The sequence below is a fragment of the Esox lucius genome, chromosome 10, assembly GCF_011004845.1.
Source record: "Esox lucius isolate fEsoLuc1 chromosome 10, fEsoLuc1.pri, whole genome shotgun sequence".
NCBI classification, from domain to species: Eukaryota; Metazoa; Chordata; class Actinopteri; order Esociformes; family Esocidae; genus Esox; species Esox lucius.
The window spans coordinates 13,537,946-13,553,615 of NC_047578.1; the positions used below are offsets into that span (position 1 = coordinate 13,537,946).

Consider the following 15,670-nt stretch of genomic DNA (forward strand, 5'->3'; position numbering starts at 1 on the left):
ATTCAAAGTGCAGCGTGGAGGGCTGAATGGAAAGGAGATGTTTGTGTTTGTACGATTACAGTCTTCTATCGCCAGGTTTGTGATGCCGGGTGGAGGTGGGGGGGCTCAAAGGAACACGAGGTGCCATTTGTGACACATACTTCGTCTCTACTTCTGCTGACAGGAAGCTTTGTGTGAAACACATTTCTATTCATATTTATTCTATTTCAGGAAGCATAGACATTGGTAATAAAAAATCATAGCGAATGTGTTTTGTAGAAAAAACATATGTACTTTATTGTTGCTGGGTGTTGTTGTACATGTGGTGTTGTACATGTTTTGTGTTAACATGTAAATAGAAACGTTTGTATGGAGTTTGCTAGGATACTGGTAAATCACATGACACATACACAAATCCTTTGACTCTTTTCGCGTCATTTGATTGGATATCTACCCAAAACCATTGTGCTACATTTTCTGACCATCACAAATCTACTAAGATGTAATGGTCCAACTGCAGTTTAAAGACAACAAGACCATACAGTACAGCGACTTGACAGAATGAAGGAAGAAATGTGTTTGTCTTTTTACAGCAGCACACTAGCAAGTAGTCTGTCAACACTGGTGACATCATTACGATTTCACGATTTCAGATCAATTAAATGGGGCCAATTAGATGTTGTGTGTGACTAACACATTTCAGTTAATTACTAGAACTCCTGCCTTGGACTAATTGGTGTTATTTTGGAAATGGCAAATCTCTATGAAAATAAGCATCATCTAAACCATTTCAGGCAATATCGAACCTGTGGTGTCTAAGATATTGTTTGTGACTGACTTACTTAACCAACGGAGATCAATTTCAACATTTCTCTTGGGGTTTGCTCAGAAAACACTTATCAACCTAATAAAATGCAAACCTGAGATTCAAAAACCTCTCAGAACTGATCTCAGTGAATGGCATCTGTGTTAAACCCAAAGACAATACCATTCTGTTACTTGGTACAGAACTAGCTGCCGTTGTCTTCGTTCTGACATTTACAGCTTCAATGCAAAAATTATTTACTTTTGATAAAAGCATCTTTACTATTAAATGTTTTTACATCTCAATGTTTACCTTTTTAACTGACACATATTGTGTGTATGAATGAAAGAGATCTTGATTGTACACCATTGGTACAGAAGGACAAAATAAAACTGTTAGTGACTTTTCACAACCATACATCCATCTTGATGCTTGGAATACATTGTAAACACTAGAAAAGTGGGTCCAGTATCTCAAGGTTTAGTTTTTAACAGTGCCATGAAACTGTTTTTAAGAACACATACATTTGTTTAAAATACATGGCTGTAGTTCTCACTGTTCGCTGTTTGGGCTTATAATTTAATATAATTTAATAACTAACTTTTGATTAAAATTATGTATGAATACAGTCAGCTCTCATTAAAGTGATGTCAGCACAAGCGACATGGGAGTCATACCACATGACGGATGTCCTGCAGTGTTCAAAAGGATTGGGGTCAATTAAAATTGTAATTAAATTTGAATTAAATGAAGTACAATCTATTTCAAATTAATTTCAAGAAATTCAACATAAAAAATATGCTATTTAAAAAAAAATGTCAAGCAGTAATTTTGTCATGGTTTGGATGTTCCACAGGTTTCAGGAGTCTGGTGCATTCTGGGATATGTATTTCTTTGTTTCATATTTAACAACAATTATTACAGACAACCTACAAAATTATATGACAATATTTCCACACCACAAAATGTTTTAAGAACCTGTTAAACATATTGTTGGTAATCATACATTATGTAAAAATAAACATGTATATCCCATTGAATTTCAATTAATTATATTCTACAGCCGGTGGGGTGTGACCAATTCAAAATAAATTAAAATTCACTATCAATTTGCCCACATCAATTCAGAATTGACCCTGACCCTGGTGTCCAATATTGATAATATCACGTCACACCACAGTGCTGATATCCTCCACCTCGTTGGGCTTGACGGGTTTGCTGGGCAGTGACTTGAGGTACTCCAGGTGTCGCCGGGCATCCTCCTGGTTCTGCCGTACATAATAAACCACGTAGGAGATGACCATGGCAAACCAGCCAAACATTGTCACCAGCATGGCGTAGTCCGTGGTCCTCTTTGCCAGGTTACAAAGGTCTGTGTCCACTGCCAGGAAATTGCGTCCCTCCTGCTCCTGGAGCTCAGAGCTCCGGCACAGGACCCGTGCCACCGCCTCGTGGTTGTGGGCCATGCCGCCCAGCGCCTGCTGTAGGGTGCAGTCACAGTGCCAGGGGTTGTCGTCCACCAGGATCCGCGCTTTCAGACGGGTAAAGGCGTCCTTGTGCACGCTTGTGATGCGGTTATGCGAGAGGTCAAGGACCTGTAGTGTGGCTTCCACACCACTGAAGGCGCCCTCCCCTAGCGTCTCCACGGCGTTGTGGGACAGGTTGAGCTCCCGGAGGAGTCTCAGGCCCCGGAAGGCGTGCTCGGGGACAGCCATGATCTGGTTGTGGTCAAGACGGAGCAGTGCGGTGTCCGGGGGCAGGTCCGGGGGAATCTCTTTGAGCCGGGACCCGGTGCAGGTCACGTTGAGGCCGAGGAGGAGCCCCAGGGGTCCCGGGCCGAGGTGGAGGCCCGGGTCGGGGCGTGCCCGCTGGCAGACGCAGCCCTTGGGACACATGGAGGCAGAGGGGAAGCACAAGGCCATGAGGACCAGGCTCTGGAGGAGCAGGCACATGGGTATGGAGCGGGAGAGCCACAGGTCCAGGGGAGTCATACTGGTGGTGACCACCAGCCCTCAGCATCCCGCCAAGGGACAGGGACACCACACCACTGCACCGAGCCAAGGACCAACAGACCAGCCACGAATCATACTATACACTCCATACTGTAGACTGACCAGTCTTCACCGACAGCCACTCTGTTCAGGCCAAGCAGAGCCTACCACCAGTTGAACTCATGCTGTATTCACACCTGAAATCAAACAGATAGAAGCATAAAAAATAATATGAAAACTGCTTAATAGTGACGTACTGGAACTTTTTACAGTGTGGAATTATTATTTTGATTGGAGACAGAAAGACAAAACAGGAGCGCCACATTGTGAGAATAGGCTTGTATACATTGTTCTACACACATAAACAATCTCACTGTTATTTATAGTAACTTATTAAGAACTTGTTTACAATAACAACCAATGAAACATATACTTTGCCTTTTGTGATGTGTAAAGCCCATTGTATTCCCTGTGTAGGAGTGTAAATATAATAAGTACAGCATGCAGTGATGGATGGCAGAAAACAGGGCAGACTATCTACTCACTTGGTTCCAAATCGGTTCTAAACAAACAACTTTGACAAACCTTAATGGAAAATACAATTGCGACACATTTAAAATGTCCCTAATTAGTTATTTTGTGGAAATGACTGAATATACCCACATGGAAGTATTATATATGTATTACTAATGTATGGCCATATACAGCTCTGTAAAAAATCAGGAGACCACTGCATCTTTTTCTTTCCTTTCCAAAAAAGTTGAAAATGGAAAGTTTTGAGTGAGGAACAGAAGCGTTCAATTTGCAGTGGTCTCTTGATTTTAACCCTTCTGTTCCTCACTCAAAACCTTCCTTTTCGACTTTTTTGGAAAGGAAAGAGGTGCAGTGGTCTCTTAATTTCTTCCGGAGATGTATTTCATACATACAAATATACAAATATATTTACATAAATTACAAAATAATAGTTCTAAGTGATATATTTCCATATTTGTACTGTTTCCTGTCATGTGTTCATTATGTTATCTAGTCGTATCTTTGAAGTACTTTTACAGAGGAATGACATTCATGATACTGTGTTAAAATCTATGTATATTGGTTTCATAATGAGTCTCTATTGAAATGTAAACTTAGAGTACAAAGTGGTTCATTATATTGAAACTGAAAAAGGTGCTATATGCTGCTTGACAGTGACTAAAGTCAAAACTTTGGTGTATTTACTAAACATTTATCATTATATTGTGACACAATGGCAGTTGTCTGATACAGTGAATAAAGGTCCTTATTACATTAAGATGACTGACTCTAACCAGTTGTTTCTTTACTTGTATTTACAATGTATTTAATAGAAATTATTGTAAATACACACCGTACAATTTACAAATCGGCTATTTTTTGTAAAAGATAATAATAGTTTTTCACAATAATTAATGTAATTCAATCTGTCCTAGACTGGTGGTTATGTTGGTTTGCTCCCCATTTTGCCAACGATAATTAATTAAACTCACTATAACAAGGAGATTCTCAAAGTACAGCATATTCATATTTTTCATTATTTTAACACATAATATTCAACGTTCAAATATATGACATGCATTGTATTATGTGCAAGTTATATATTTCATGAACATATTCAGGGCACATATGTAAATATATGTTGAGAATTCCTCTACATATACACTCACCTAAAGGATTATTAGGAACACCATACTAATACTGTGTTTGACCCCCTTTCGCCTTCAGAACTGCCTTAATTCTACGTGGCATTGATTCAACAAGGTGCTGAAAGCATTCTTTAGAAATGTTGGCCCACATTGATAGGATAGCATCTTGCAGTTGATGGAGATTTGTGGGATGCACATCCAGGGCACGAAGCTCCCGTTCCACCACATCCCAAAGATGCTCTATTGGGTTGAGATCTGGTGACTGTGGGGGCCATTTCAGTACAGTGAACTCATTGTCATGTTCAAGTAACCAATTTGAAATGATTCGAGCTTTGTGACATGGTGCATTATCCTGCTGGAAGTAGCCATCAGAGGATGGGTACATGGTGGTCATAAAGGGATGGACATGGTCAGAAACAATGCTCAGGTAGGCCGTGGCATTTACATGATGCCCAATTGGCACTAAGGGGCCTAAAGTGTGCCAAGATAACATCCCCCACAGCATTACACCACCACCAGCCTGCACAGTGGTAACAAGGCATAATGGATCCATGTTCTCCTTATGTTTACCCCAAATTCTGACTCTACCATCTGAATGTCTCAACAGAAATCGAGACTCATCAGACCAGGCAACATTCTTCCAGTCTTTAACTGTCCAATTTTGATGAGCTTGTGCAAATTGTAGCCTCCTTTTCCTATTTGTAGTGGAGATGAGTGGTACCCGGTGGGGTTTTGTGCTGTTGTAGCCCATCCGCCTCAAGGTTGTGCGTGTTGTGGCTTCACAAATGCTTTGCTGCATACCTCGGTTGTAATGAGTGGTTATTTCAGTCAAAGTTGCTCTTCTATCAGCTTGAATCAGTCGGCCCATTCTCCTCTGACCTCTAGCATCAACAAGGCATTTTCGCCCACAGGACTGATGCATACTGAATGTTTTTCCCTTCTCACACCCTTCTTTGTAAAGCCTAGAAATGGTTGTGCGTGAAAATCCCAGTAACTGAGCAGATTATGAAATACTCAGACTGGCCCGTCTGGCACCAACAACCATGCCACGCTCAAAATTGCTTAAATCACCTTTCTTTCCCATTCTGACATTCAGTTTGGAGTTCAGGAGATTGTCTTGACCAGGACCACACCCCTAAATGCATTGAAGTAACTGCCATGTGATTGGTTGATTAGATACTTGCATTAATGAGAAATTGAACAGGTGTTCCTAATAATCCTTTAGGTGAGTGTATGTGCATATATGTTTCGCATTAGTTTTACATGTGGGTATTCTGATCCATACACCACAGCAGACCATCCATATTCCTTGACAAACTTTATAGGTTGAATGTGGTTTATTTTAAAAGGTTTTCATAGTTTGCATAGTTCTTTGATTCCATTATGATTAATTTGTTAGTACCCCTTTAAGACATACAGCTCAGTAAATTAGGGCTTGGTTTTGCAAAGTTTGAGAGAGAGATGAGAGGTTTTCAGCATTGTTAAGGAAAAAAGCACAAACACAAACCCATACTCTGATTGTTTCAGTGGCAAAGGCAGTGGTAAAGTTGAGCCTAGTCAGACTTGTCTGTGCTAACCACAAGCAGTAAAAGGATTCAAGTGACTTGGTTCATTCTGTGCGCCCCTAAAATGAAACTATGTATTATCCAATGAAACGAGGATACAGATGTATTACCTATCGAGAACAAGGCTCGAACCTGTGACAACAATCCTTTTTGCCTAGCTAGTGAGACAGATCTAACCATGTACCAGTAAATCTATCTGAGCAACGCCAGTGCTCCGAAGTCCAAATTCCCCGTACAGTACATCCCACAGGTCATGTTTGCATGGTAAACTAGTGTTAGATCAATTATTAAGATAAGGAAGGGTTTGGCAGCACTCCGGTTAAAAGCCATTGATCTGTTCATTGTAAGCATGTGTACTGTGGATAAATAGAAAACACTGGATGCTTTCCAGAGAGCATCTGATTTCACCACGGCCTATAAGAAATTAGGTGTGGGGCATTTAGTGACTGGATGGTTCCATCACAACCCTTCACACTTAACTCTGTTCTTCCTCTCTCAAAATCTAGTGACGCCTCAAAATGGGTCTTTCCACGTAGAGAACAAGTTGGACAAGACTACAAATTAATTTTGGGACATACAGACTCACAACTGTAAAATTCAATTATTTTCAGTCACAAAACAATAGGTACATAGCTGTGATCTCCACACATCTAGAGCCTATCTTGTATTACAATACAGCCATATTAGATTATGAAAATGTCACACATATGTTCTGTCAAAGCATTCCTTTTCCCATACCGGTTAAAAATGTAATGCTAAATTATGTTAGTCAAATCTCTCTGCGTAATTGATCAAAACAAGTGAATTACCATGCCAGATAAGGGTTATATGCTGAAATAAATGAGTCCACTTTCACATATGCTCAATTCTGCAGTCGATTAAACAACGCCTTAATTCACTGCCCTTCTGTTTAAAAGGACTCATTTCAGAATGCTCCTAGAATGCAGTAATTATTAATGGACATGAGCGTCTACCCAGACAGTATATGGGTAAAATAAATACTGGTAACCATATAATCTCTAGAAACAGAAGACTCACAACAGAGAAAACATGTTGAGTTATCATTGAGGGAAGAATCTGCTTTGTCTGAGGCTCCGCCTACCCCAGGAGATGCAGCTGACAGACACATTGGTCTGTTTAGACAGCCTCATAAGGCCTAGAGGCCCTGATTGGTCCGTACAGACACCATCACAGACCTACTGTAGAGGCCTACACTGGTGTGTTTAGTCAGTTCCACCCAGGCCTAGAGGCCCTCGCTGGTTTGTTTAGACAGTTTCACACATGCTTAAAGGCCCTCACTGGTGTGTTCAGACAGACTCACAAAGAACTAGAGGCCCACACTGGTGTGTTTAGTCAGTCTCACACAGGTCTAGAGGCCCACACTGGTGTGTTTAGTCAGACTCACACAGGTCTAGAGGCCCACACTGGTGTGTTTAGTCAGTCTCACACAGGCCTAGAGGCCCACACTGGTGTGTTTCATGGCTATATTATTCCAGCTGTTGTGTGTTTGATTCAGTCAGGCTGGCATATTGCTGAATCTACTACTGCCTGTGTTTTTCTATTGCTATTGCACTGTTGATTGTGGTTAAAGGCAAGCAAGATATGTAAGACTTCCTGCTGGTCATTTCAATTAGCAATGTATTGTGAGGCATAAATTGATGTGGCACGGTCAGGCTGCTAGAGTAACAGATTGGGCTTTAATTAAAAGGCACAGACACACTGGTTTGCCGGCCGAGAGTACCAACCACAATTTGCAAACCAATTCTACGTAGAAACATGCAAAAATGACTGCAATCAGACAACGACTGGTGGGTGGTCCCTAACAGTGTTGGGGTCAGTACGACATTTCGGAATTTAATTACAACCCTGTTTCCAAAAAAGATGGGACGCTGTCGAAAAAGAAAAATATAATGCAATTATATGCAAATCATTTAAACCCTACATTCAATAAAAAAAAGACAACATATAAAATGCTGAAACTGAAAGATGTTATTGTTCCTTGAAAAATGTATGCCCACTTTGAATTTGACGGTTGAAACACATTTAAAAGAAAGATGAAAAAGTTAATACAAAGTGTACTACAAAAAAACAACCTGATGGAACATCTCCCAACTATCTAGGCTAATTGGCAACAGGTCAGTAACATGATCGGGTATAAAAAGAGCATCCCAGAGAGGATATGTCTTTCAGAAGTGAAAATTGGGAGGGATTCAGCACTCTGTGAAAGACTGCATGGACAAATAGTTAAACAATTTAAAAATAACACTTCACAATGTAACATTGCAAAGGGTTTAGGGCTGTCATCATCTACTGTAAATAATATAATTAAAATATTCAGAGAATATGGAGAAATCTCTGTAAGCAAGGGGCAAGGCCGAAAACCAATGTTGGATGGCCATGATCTTTGGGAACGATTTTGTAGTGGACATCACTGCATGGGCTCAGGGACACTCCCGAAAACCATTGTCTGTGAAAACTGCATCCACAAATGCAAGTTAAAACTCTACCAAGCAAAGAAAAAGAAAACAGATATAAACAAGATCCAGAAACGCTGCTGCATCCTCTGGGCCCGAGCTCATTGAAGATGGACTGAGGCAAAATGGAAAACTGTCCTTTAGTCTGGTAAATTAAAATGTTTAATTATTTTGGGGAATCATGGACGCCGCGTCCTCCGGGCTAAAAAGTTAAGAGACTATCCGGCTTGTTATCAGTGCACAGTTCAAAAGCCAGCCTCCGTGATGGTATGGGGGTGCATAGGTTCACATGGCATGGGTGACTTGCACATCTCAGAAAGTACCATTAATGCTGAAAAATATATACAGGTTTTGGAGCAACATATGCTGCCTTCCATCTTTTTCAGGGAAGGCCTTGCTTATTTCAGCAAGACAATGCCAAACCCCATTCAGCTCGTTTTACAGCAGCATGGCTCCGTGGTAAACTGGCCTGCCTGCAGTCGAGACCTGTCACACATTGAAAACATTTGGCGCATTATGATATGAAGAATACAACAAAGGAGACCCCGAACTGTTGAGTAACTGAAATCCTATAACAAGAAAGAATGTGAAAACATTTCACTTTCAAAAGAACAGCAATTGGTCTCCTCAGTTCCCAAACGCTTACAGAGTGTTGTTAAAAGAAGAGCTGATGCAACACAGTAATAAATATGCACCTGTCCCAACTTTTTTTAGAATAATTTGATAATATCTCAAAGATGTCAAACAGTATTATTTTAGTATGTTCATAATTTGTCACTCTGGGACTTAGGACTTTATTCAATCTGGTTTATAGTCAATATAATAACACAGGTAAAGGTTTATCATTAACAGAGAAAATTATATTAGAATTGTTCTAGACCACTGCAATTTAAAAATAAAACTTGATTAGACTGAAATGCCTAAAGGAATAATAGCTTTTCCTAGGTCTCCATAACACCAGAGCTAGTTACTACTAATGCTAACGCTAGTTGGCGACTTCCTTAACACTTAACATAGGGACAAATAGTATCCAAAAATGAATCAGACTTTAGTGAAGTTGTGGATATAAAGGGCTAAATTAGGTAATTACATTTACTAAGCATACATGTTGTCAAATAAACATATTAATAAAGATGAATTTAAATCATCCATTTGAATTTCAATAATTTCATTGAACTACCTTTCATTTCAAACTCAGTAGACATTCTGGGAGCATAGGGTGCAGGGAGCATGCTCACTGTGTGTCCCTGGGAGGCATGTGAGCTGTGAGGCCTTTCAAGTCCAATGACTGACCGACTGAAGTCATGCTATCACAACCAACAATTATATCAGAGTAATGACCTGGCTGAATTTGGCTGCCTGGCGGTAATGTCCTGTCACAGGTCTCTTTGCAGTCAGTGTTTTCACACAGGGTGCTAAAATGGGCACCTTTGAATTCTATAATTGGCCAAATGTTAATTGATATGTAAATGTGTCCACAATCTCCAAACCACTAGCACAAAGCATTATTTAGCCGCGAGGCTGTAACCATTTTTTATTATGGCACCACTTAATATATTTTTATAAATCAAGAAAGACATGATTGCCATATCATTCAGATTCAGTGAAGTGTAATTGAATGGAGTCCCTTTTTTACATTTAGTCTTTATATTATCAACATTGGCTAACAGTATGGTTTAGAAAATTATACCAATTATCATGTCATCAATGTGAGCTTAGATTTCTGCAAAGAAAGTATCTGTCATATGTTTTTAAGGGGATGAAGGCTGGGCTCTGGATTCGGCATGAAGAAAAATACAACCGTTTTCATGATTATTTTTACCATTACAGGAAAAAGAGCCAATTGCATTCAGTCATATCGAAACTATGACTTCCAAATCTTCACAACTAAATAATTAATTCTGGCATATTTTGGATCTGGGACTAGCTCCCAATCAATTACAATCATGAATGGGTTTTGTAAATAGCACTTAAGGTAGGTAGTAACTTCCCTCCTTGTTTTTCTCTCCCTGTAAGGGCTTAGATATGATTACTTCCACGGAGGTCAAAAAAAGCTTGCAGGTGACATTAATTACTATAACAAAAAACTGCCCAAGGACAAAAAAACACTACTTTACCTTCTACGTTAAAGATAGAATACTTAATTAAAGCTATAAACTAAGCAGAGATCCTGCTGTCAGTTTTGGTAAACAATGAGCAATGGGAAAAATGTCATGACAGACCATCCATGATATGTAAATTAATATTTTTACCCTGTTTTGAGGCTTTACAGTGTTTATTTTCTTTCCATGTTTAGGAGCAATGAAATAAAACAAGCTTATATTTTGCATTCAAGGTTAAAAGTTGAACTGTACATAGACATAATGTACTGTATAATGGCTTTATTTGCAAACAATACCCCATAATGACAAAGCAAAAACAAAATGAAATTGTGCCAATTAATTTTTGAAAACAGAAAATGGAAATATCGCATGTGCATAACTATTCAGACCCTTTACTCAGTACTTTGTGGAAGCACCTTTGGCGGTAGCAATCACAGCAAAGGAGACCCTTTGGATATGCCTCAATCCAAGGGCGTAGGAGTGGGGAGGAGACACAGGGGGGACATGTCCCCCCCAATGTTAGAAGCAGACTAATTGGACCCACCACAATAATAACAACACTTTACAAACATTTTTAATGTGTCCTCTCCAATATGAAAGACCCTGGCTTCTATCAGCTTGCCTCTCAAGATCTGTCATATGAGATGGGGTGCATCAGTGAACTGCGATCTTCTGGTTTGCCCGCAGACATTCAATGGGGTTCAAGTCCGGGCTATGGTTGGGCCAGTGAAGGACATTAATAGACTTGTTGACAAGCCACTCCAGTGTCATCTTGGCAGTGTGCTTGAGGTCGTAGTTGTGTTAAAAGATTATTCTGCGCCCCAGTCTGAGGACCTATGCGCTCTGAATGAGGTTTTCGTCAAGGACCAAGCATCCCCAAAGCATGATGCTCCAACCATCATGCTTCACCATAGGGATTGTATTAGCCAGGTGATGACCGGTACCTTCATTTTGGAAGATGTAACACTTTGCATTCAGGCTTAATAGTTTTTGGTCTCATCAGACCAGATAATATTATTCTTCATGCTCTCAGAGACCTAAAGATAGCTTTATCACGTCTTTCACCTAACAGGAGTGGCTTCCGTCTTGCCACTCAACCATAAAGGCCAGACTGATGGAGTGCTGCAGAGATGGTTGTCCTTCAGGTAGGTTCTCCCACCACGGCAGAGAAATTCTGAAGATATGTTGCATTGGTACCTCCCTGACCAAACATCTTCTTGCCAGATTACACAATTTGTCCTAAACTTTTTCCAGCTCAAAATGATGTCCTCGACACAATCTCTGAGATCTACTGAGAATTATTTGGATATGGCTTGGTTTTTGGTCTGACAAGCACCTTTAAGTGTGAGACCTTATATAGACAGCTGTGTGCCTTTCTAAATCATGTCCACTTAATTGAATTGACCACAAATAGACTCTAATCAAGTTCAAGAGATATCTCAAGGATGAATAAAAGACTCAGGATGCACTTGAGCTCAATTTTGATTTTTATAACAAATGTCTGAATACTGAAAACATTTGCACAAATGTATAATAATTTTTTGCTTTATGGGGTATTGTTTGTAATATGATGTTAAAAATATATTTAATCTATTATAAATTAATTCTGTAATAAAACAAAATGTCAAGATGTTGAAGGTGTCTGAATATTTTATGAAAGCACTGTTAACATCCAGAAATGTTTCTAGCAACTAAGGTTCCATCCTTAAAAATGGTAAAGCCATTCAATCCCAAACAATGTTACTGTAGTAATTACAGTGTTACTACTCATATAAATGTAACATGATGTACATTTCTAATTAGAGGCCTAGTAATTAAAAATAATTATAATTTTATACAAAGAAAAGCATTTTGACAACCATAACACTATTAAGTTAGGATATGGCTATCACTGTATATTGAATGTTTCTGTCATGGCCATATTTATGCGTTGCCCTCACCCTAAAATGAAAAAAAGATGGGTGTACATATTTAGGCATCCAATCCCATACATACAATAGTGCACTTCTTTTAACAAGGGCACCACCTAGAGAATAAGGTGCCATTTGGTAAACAGAATTAGACCTAGATTTACTGACTGTGTTTTCTTTACTCATGTGGCCCCACATCACATTTTGTGTGAGTGTTAATCAAATAAACATTATGATGGAGTATTTGCACAAGTTATCTTGAGCTGCAATGAGGGATTACTAATTACCACAGAAATGGGCCTGAGCAAATAATAGCCAAGCTACTCCTCAAGCAAAATGGTCTGCAAGAGTTACAGATGGCATGCCATGGCGTTTCCCATACAAATATGTCGCATGTATATTTTGTTAATTTGATCTATTAGCTGCTGACATGTGAGTCGTCAATGCCTACACAAACCTGTACGCCTAAACGTTATCTTGATTACAGTAGGCAATACGTCTTAACGTCTGCCTTTTTGTTCATCCCAGATCTATTACAGTATCTCACAAAAGTGAGTACACCCCTCACATTTATGCAAATATTTGATTATATCTTTTCATGTGACAACACTGAAGAAATTACACTTTGCTACAATGTAATGTAGTGAGTGTACAGTTTGTATAACAGTGTACCTTTGCTGTCCCCTCATAATAACTCAACACACAGCCATTAATGTCTAAACTGCTGGCAACAGAAGTGATAACACCCCTAAGTGAAAATGTCCAAATTGGGCCCAATTAGCCATATTACCTCCTCTGTGTCATGTGACTCGTTAGTGTTACAAGGTCTCAGGTATGAATGGGGAGCAGGTGTGTAAAAGTTATCGCTCTCACACTCCCTCATACTGGTCACTGGCAGTTCAACATGGCACCTCATGGCAAAGAACTCTCTGAGGATCTGAAAAAAAATATTATTGCTCTACATAAAGATGGCCTAGGCCATAAGAAGATTGCCAAGACCCTGAAACTGAGCACGGTGGTCAAGACCATTCAGCGGTTTAACAGGACAGGTTCCACTCAGAACAGACCTCGCCATGGTCGACCAAAGAAGTTGAGTGCAAGGACTTGGATTACTGGAACGATGTCCTTTGGTCTGATGAGACCAAAATAAACGTATTTGGTTCAGATGGTGTCAAGCGTGTATGGCGGCAACCAGGTGAGGAGTACAAAGACAAGTGTGTCTTGCCTACAGTCAAGCATTTGTCATGTTCTGGGGCTGCATGAGCACTGGGGAGCTACAGATAATTGAGGGAACCATGAATGCCAACATGTACTGTGACATACTGAAGCAGAGCATGATCCCCTCCCTTTGGAGACTGGGACACAAGGCAGTATTCCAACAGGATAACGACCCCAAACACACCGCCAATGGATGGACTGGCCAAGCGTGTCTCCAGACCTAAACCCTATTGAGCATCTGTGGTGCATCCTCAAAACGGAAGGTGGAGGGGCGCAAGGTCTCTAACATCCCACAGCTCCATGATGTCGTCATGGAGGAGTGGAAGAGGACTCCAGTGGCAACCTGTGAAGCTCTGGCGAACTCCATGCCCAAGAGGGTTAAGGTAGTGCTGGAAAATAATGGTGGCAACACAAAATATTGACACTGGGCGCAATTTGGACATTTTCACTTAGGGGTGTACTCACTTTTGTTGCCAGCGGTTTTGACATTAATGGCTGTGTGTTGAGTTATTATGAGGGGACAGCAAATGTACAATGTTATACAAGCTGTACACTCACTACTTCACATTGTAGCAAAGTGTCATTTCTTCAGTGTTGTCACATGAAAAGATACAATCAAATATTAGCAAAAATGAGAGGGGGGTACTCACTTTTGTCAGATACTGTATGCTAGGCTAAGACACCCGGCTGTAAATGTCTGCTTGTGGTTGTCACCAAGGTGAACTGCACGCACAGAGCACAACCGTCACCCTGCCCTCCAGCTCCGTGCCCTAATGCGACGTGCGGGGTTCCCGGCTCCCCTTGCTGACCAGCGCAGCTTTAGTTTTCTACATGGAAAAACGATTTGCCATTATGAAACTATTTAATTGCTGCATGATGATACCGTAAAATGACACCCATGTAACTAGCTCCCTTAATCTAAATGGAAAACGACCAAGTTTATAACGATATAACAGCAATGCATTTCAAGAATCCTATAATAACATTATAATTCATTTTAAATCTGTATATTCGACATCCATACAATAAACAATATTTCAGTGATCAGATAACATTGATGTAGCTGTGAATCAAATTGAATACCAACATGAAATCGTTTAATAATCATTATTCATTTATAACGTATAGCCGACATAATTTTGAAATAACCCACAAAATGGATATACGACTATCACAACACTACATTTTTCCTATTTTTTTTCTTATTCTGTGCAACAATCACCAACAGAAAGGAAAGGTGGAAAGCCAGCACAAAAATTTGCTCATATTCAAGACGTATGTGTGTGTGCTGCGCGTGTACAAAAGCTGCGATGCAACAGGCGACATATGTATCAATCCTCACCTGCAACAAAAACAACCATCAGCCGCTCTTTTCCAGGCGTTGTCATTCTAAACGATTCTTTCCAATTCTGTCATTCTACTGGAGTCGTATCCTATCCTCGTCAAAGATGCTGGAATAGCCGCTGTTGGAATTCACATTTTTGCAATTGCTTCTTGATGCTCAGTATTTGAACATGAGAGAGGACTGTGACTGAGCTCGACCAAGGGAGGGGTTCGCGAGAAGCACCCGGAGCGCGCGCGGCGATGAATGAATGCACGCGGCAGTCAGAGAGACTGTATAGTGACTTGCCCAAGTGTTATAGCTTCTTCAAAATGATTCAATCCACTTGTAAAAAACAAAATAAATATAAGACACATTCGTCATTTGTATTATCGTTAAACTAAATACATAGCAAATTCAGTTTGGACATACGTTAAGTCCCCACTCTCAATCTGCAGGTAATAGCTTAATAAACTCTTCTGTCAGTCAACTGCATAACACAATACTCCCTTTGTTCAATTATAGACATTGGTCTACATTAAAAAAAAGTATAGCTATGGCTTCTCTGTTAGGCTACTATTGAGGATGGTTTGGTTAGTTGAGCCAAATTATAAGTTGAGTCACCCCTCTTTTGTAGTTAACTG

General features: G+C 40.0%; 1 protein-coding gene across 2 annotated transcripts; it reads right to left on the bottom strand.

The window, feature by feature from the left end:
• Positions 1 to 1,945: 1,945 nt before the first annotated feature.
• On the bottom strand, positions 1,946 to 15,245 carry lrrc3b (leucine rich repeat containing 3B). Of its 2 annotated transcripts, none has more exons than XM_020050055.2 (2): positions 15,048 to 15,245; positions 1,946 to 2,972 (listed from the first exon to the last, which is right to left on the bottom strand). In XM_020050055.2, the coding sequence occupies exon 2, from the start codon at positions 2,773 to 2,775 to the stop codon at positions 1,954 to 1,956; it is 822 nt and encodes a 273-aa protein (XP_019905614.1). In that variant the 5' UTR covers positions 2,776 to 2,972; positions 15,048 to 15,245; the 3' UTR covers positions 1,946 to 1,953. The 2 variants fall into 2 exon arrangements, with proteins under 2 accessions (XP_019905614.1, XP_019905615.1); XM_020050056.2 differs by lacking the exon at positions 15,048 to 15,245 and adding an exon at positions 14,356 to 14,406.
• Between the last annotated feature and the right edge of the window lie 425 nt (positions 15,246 to 15,670).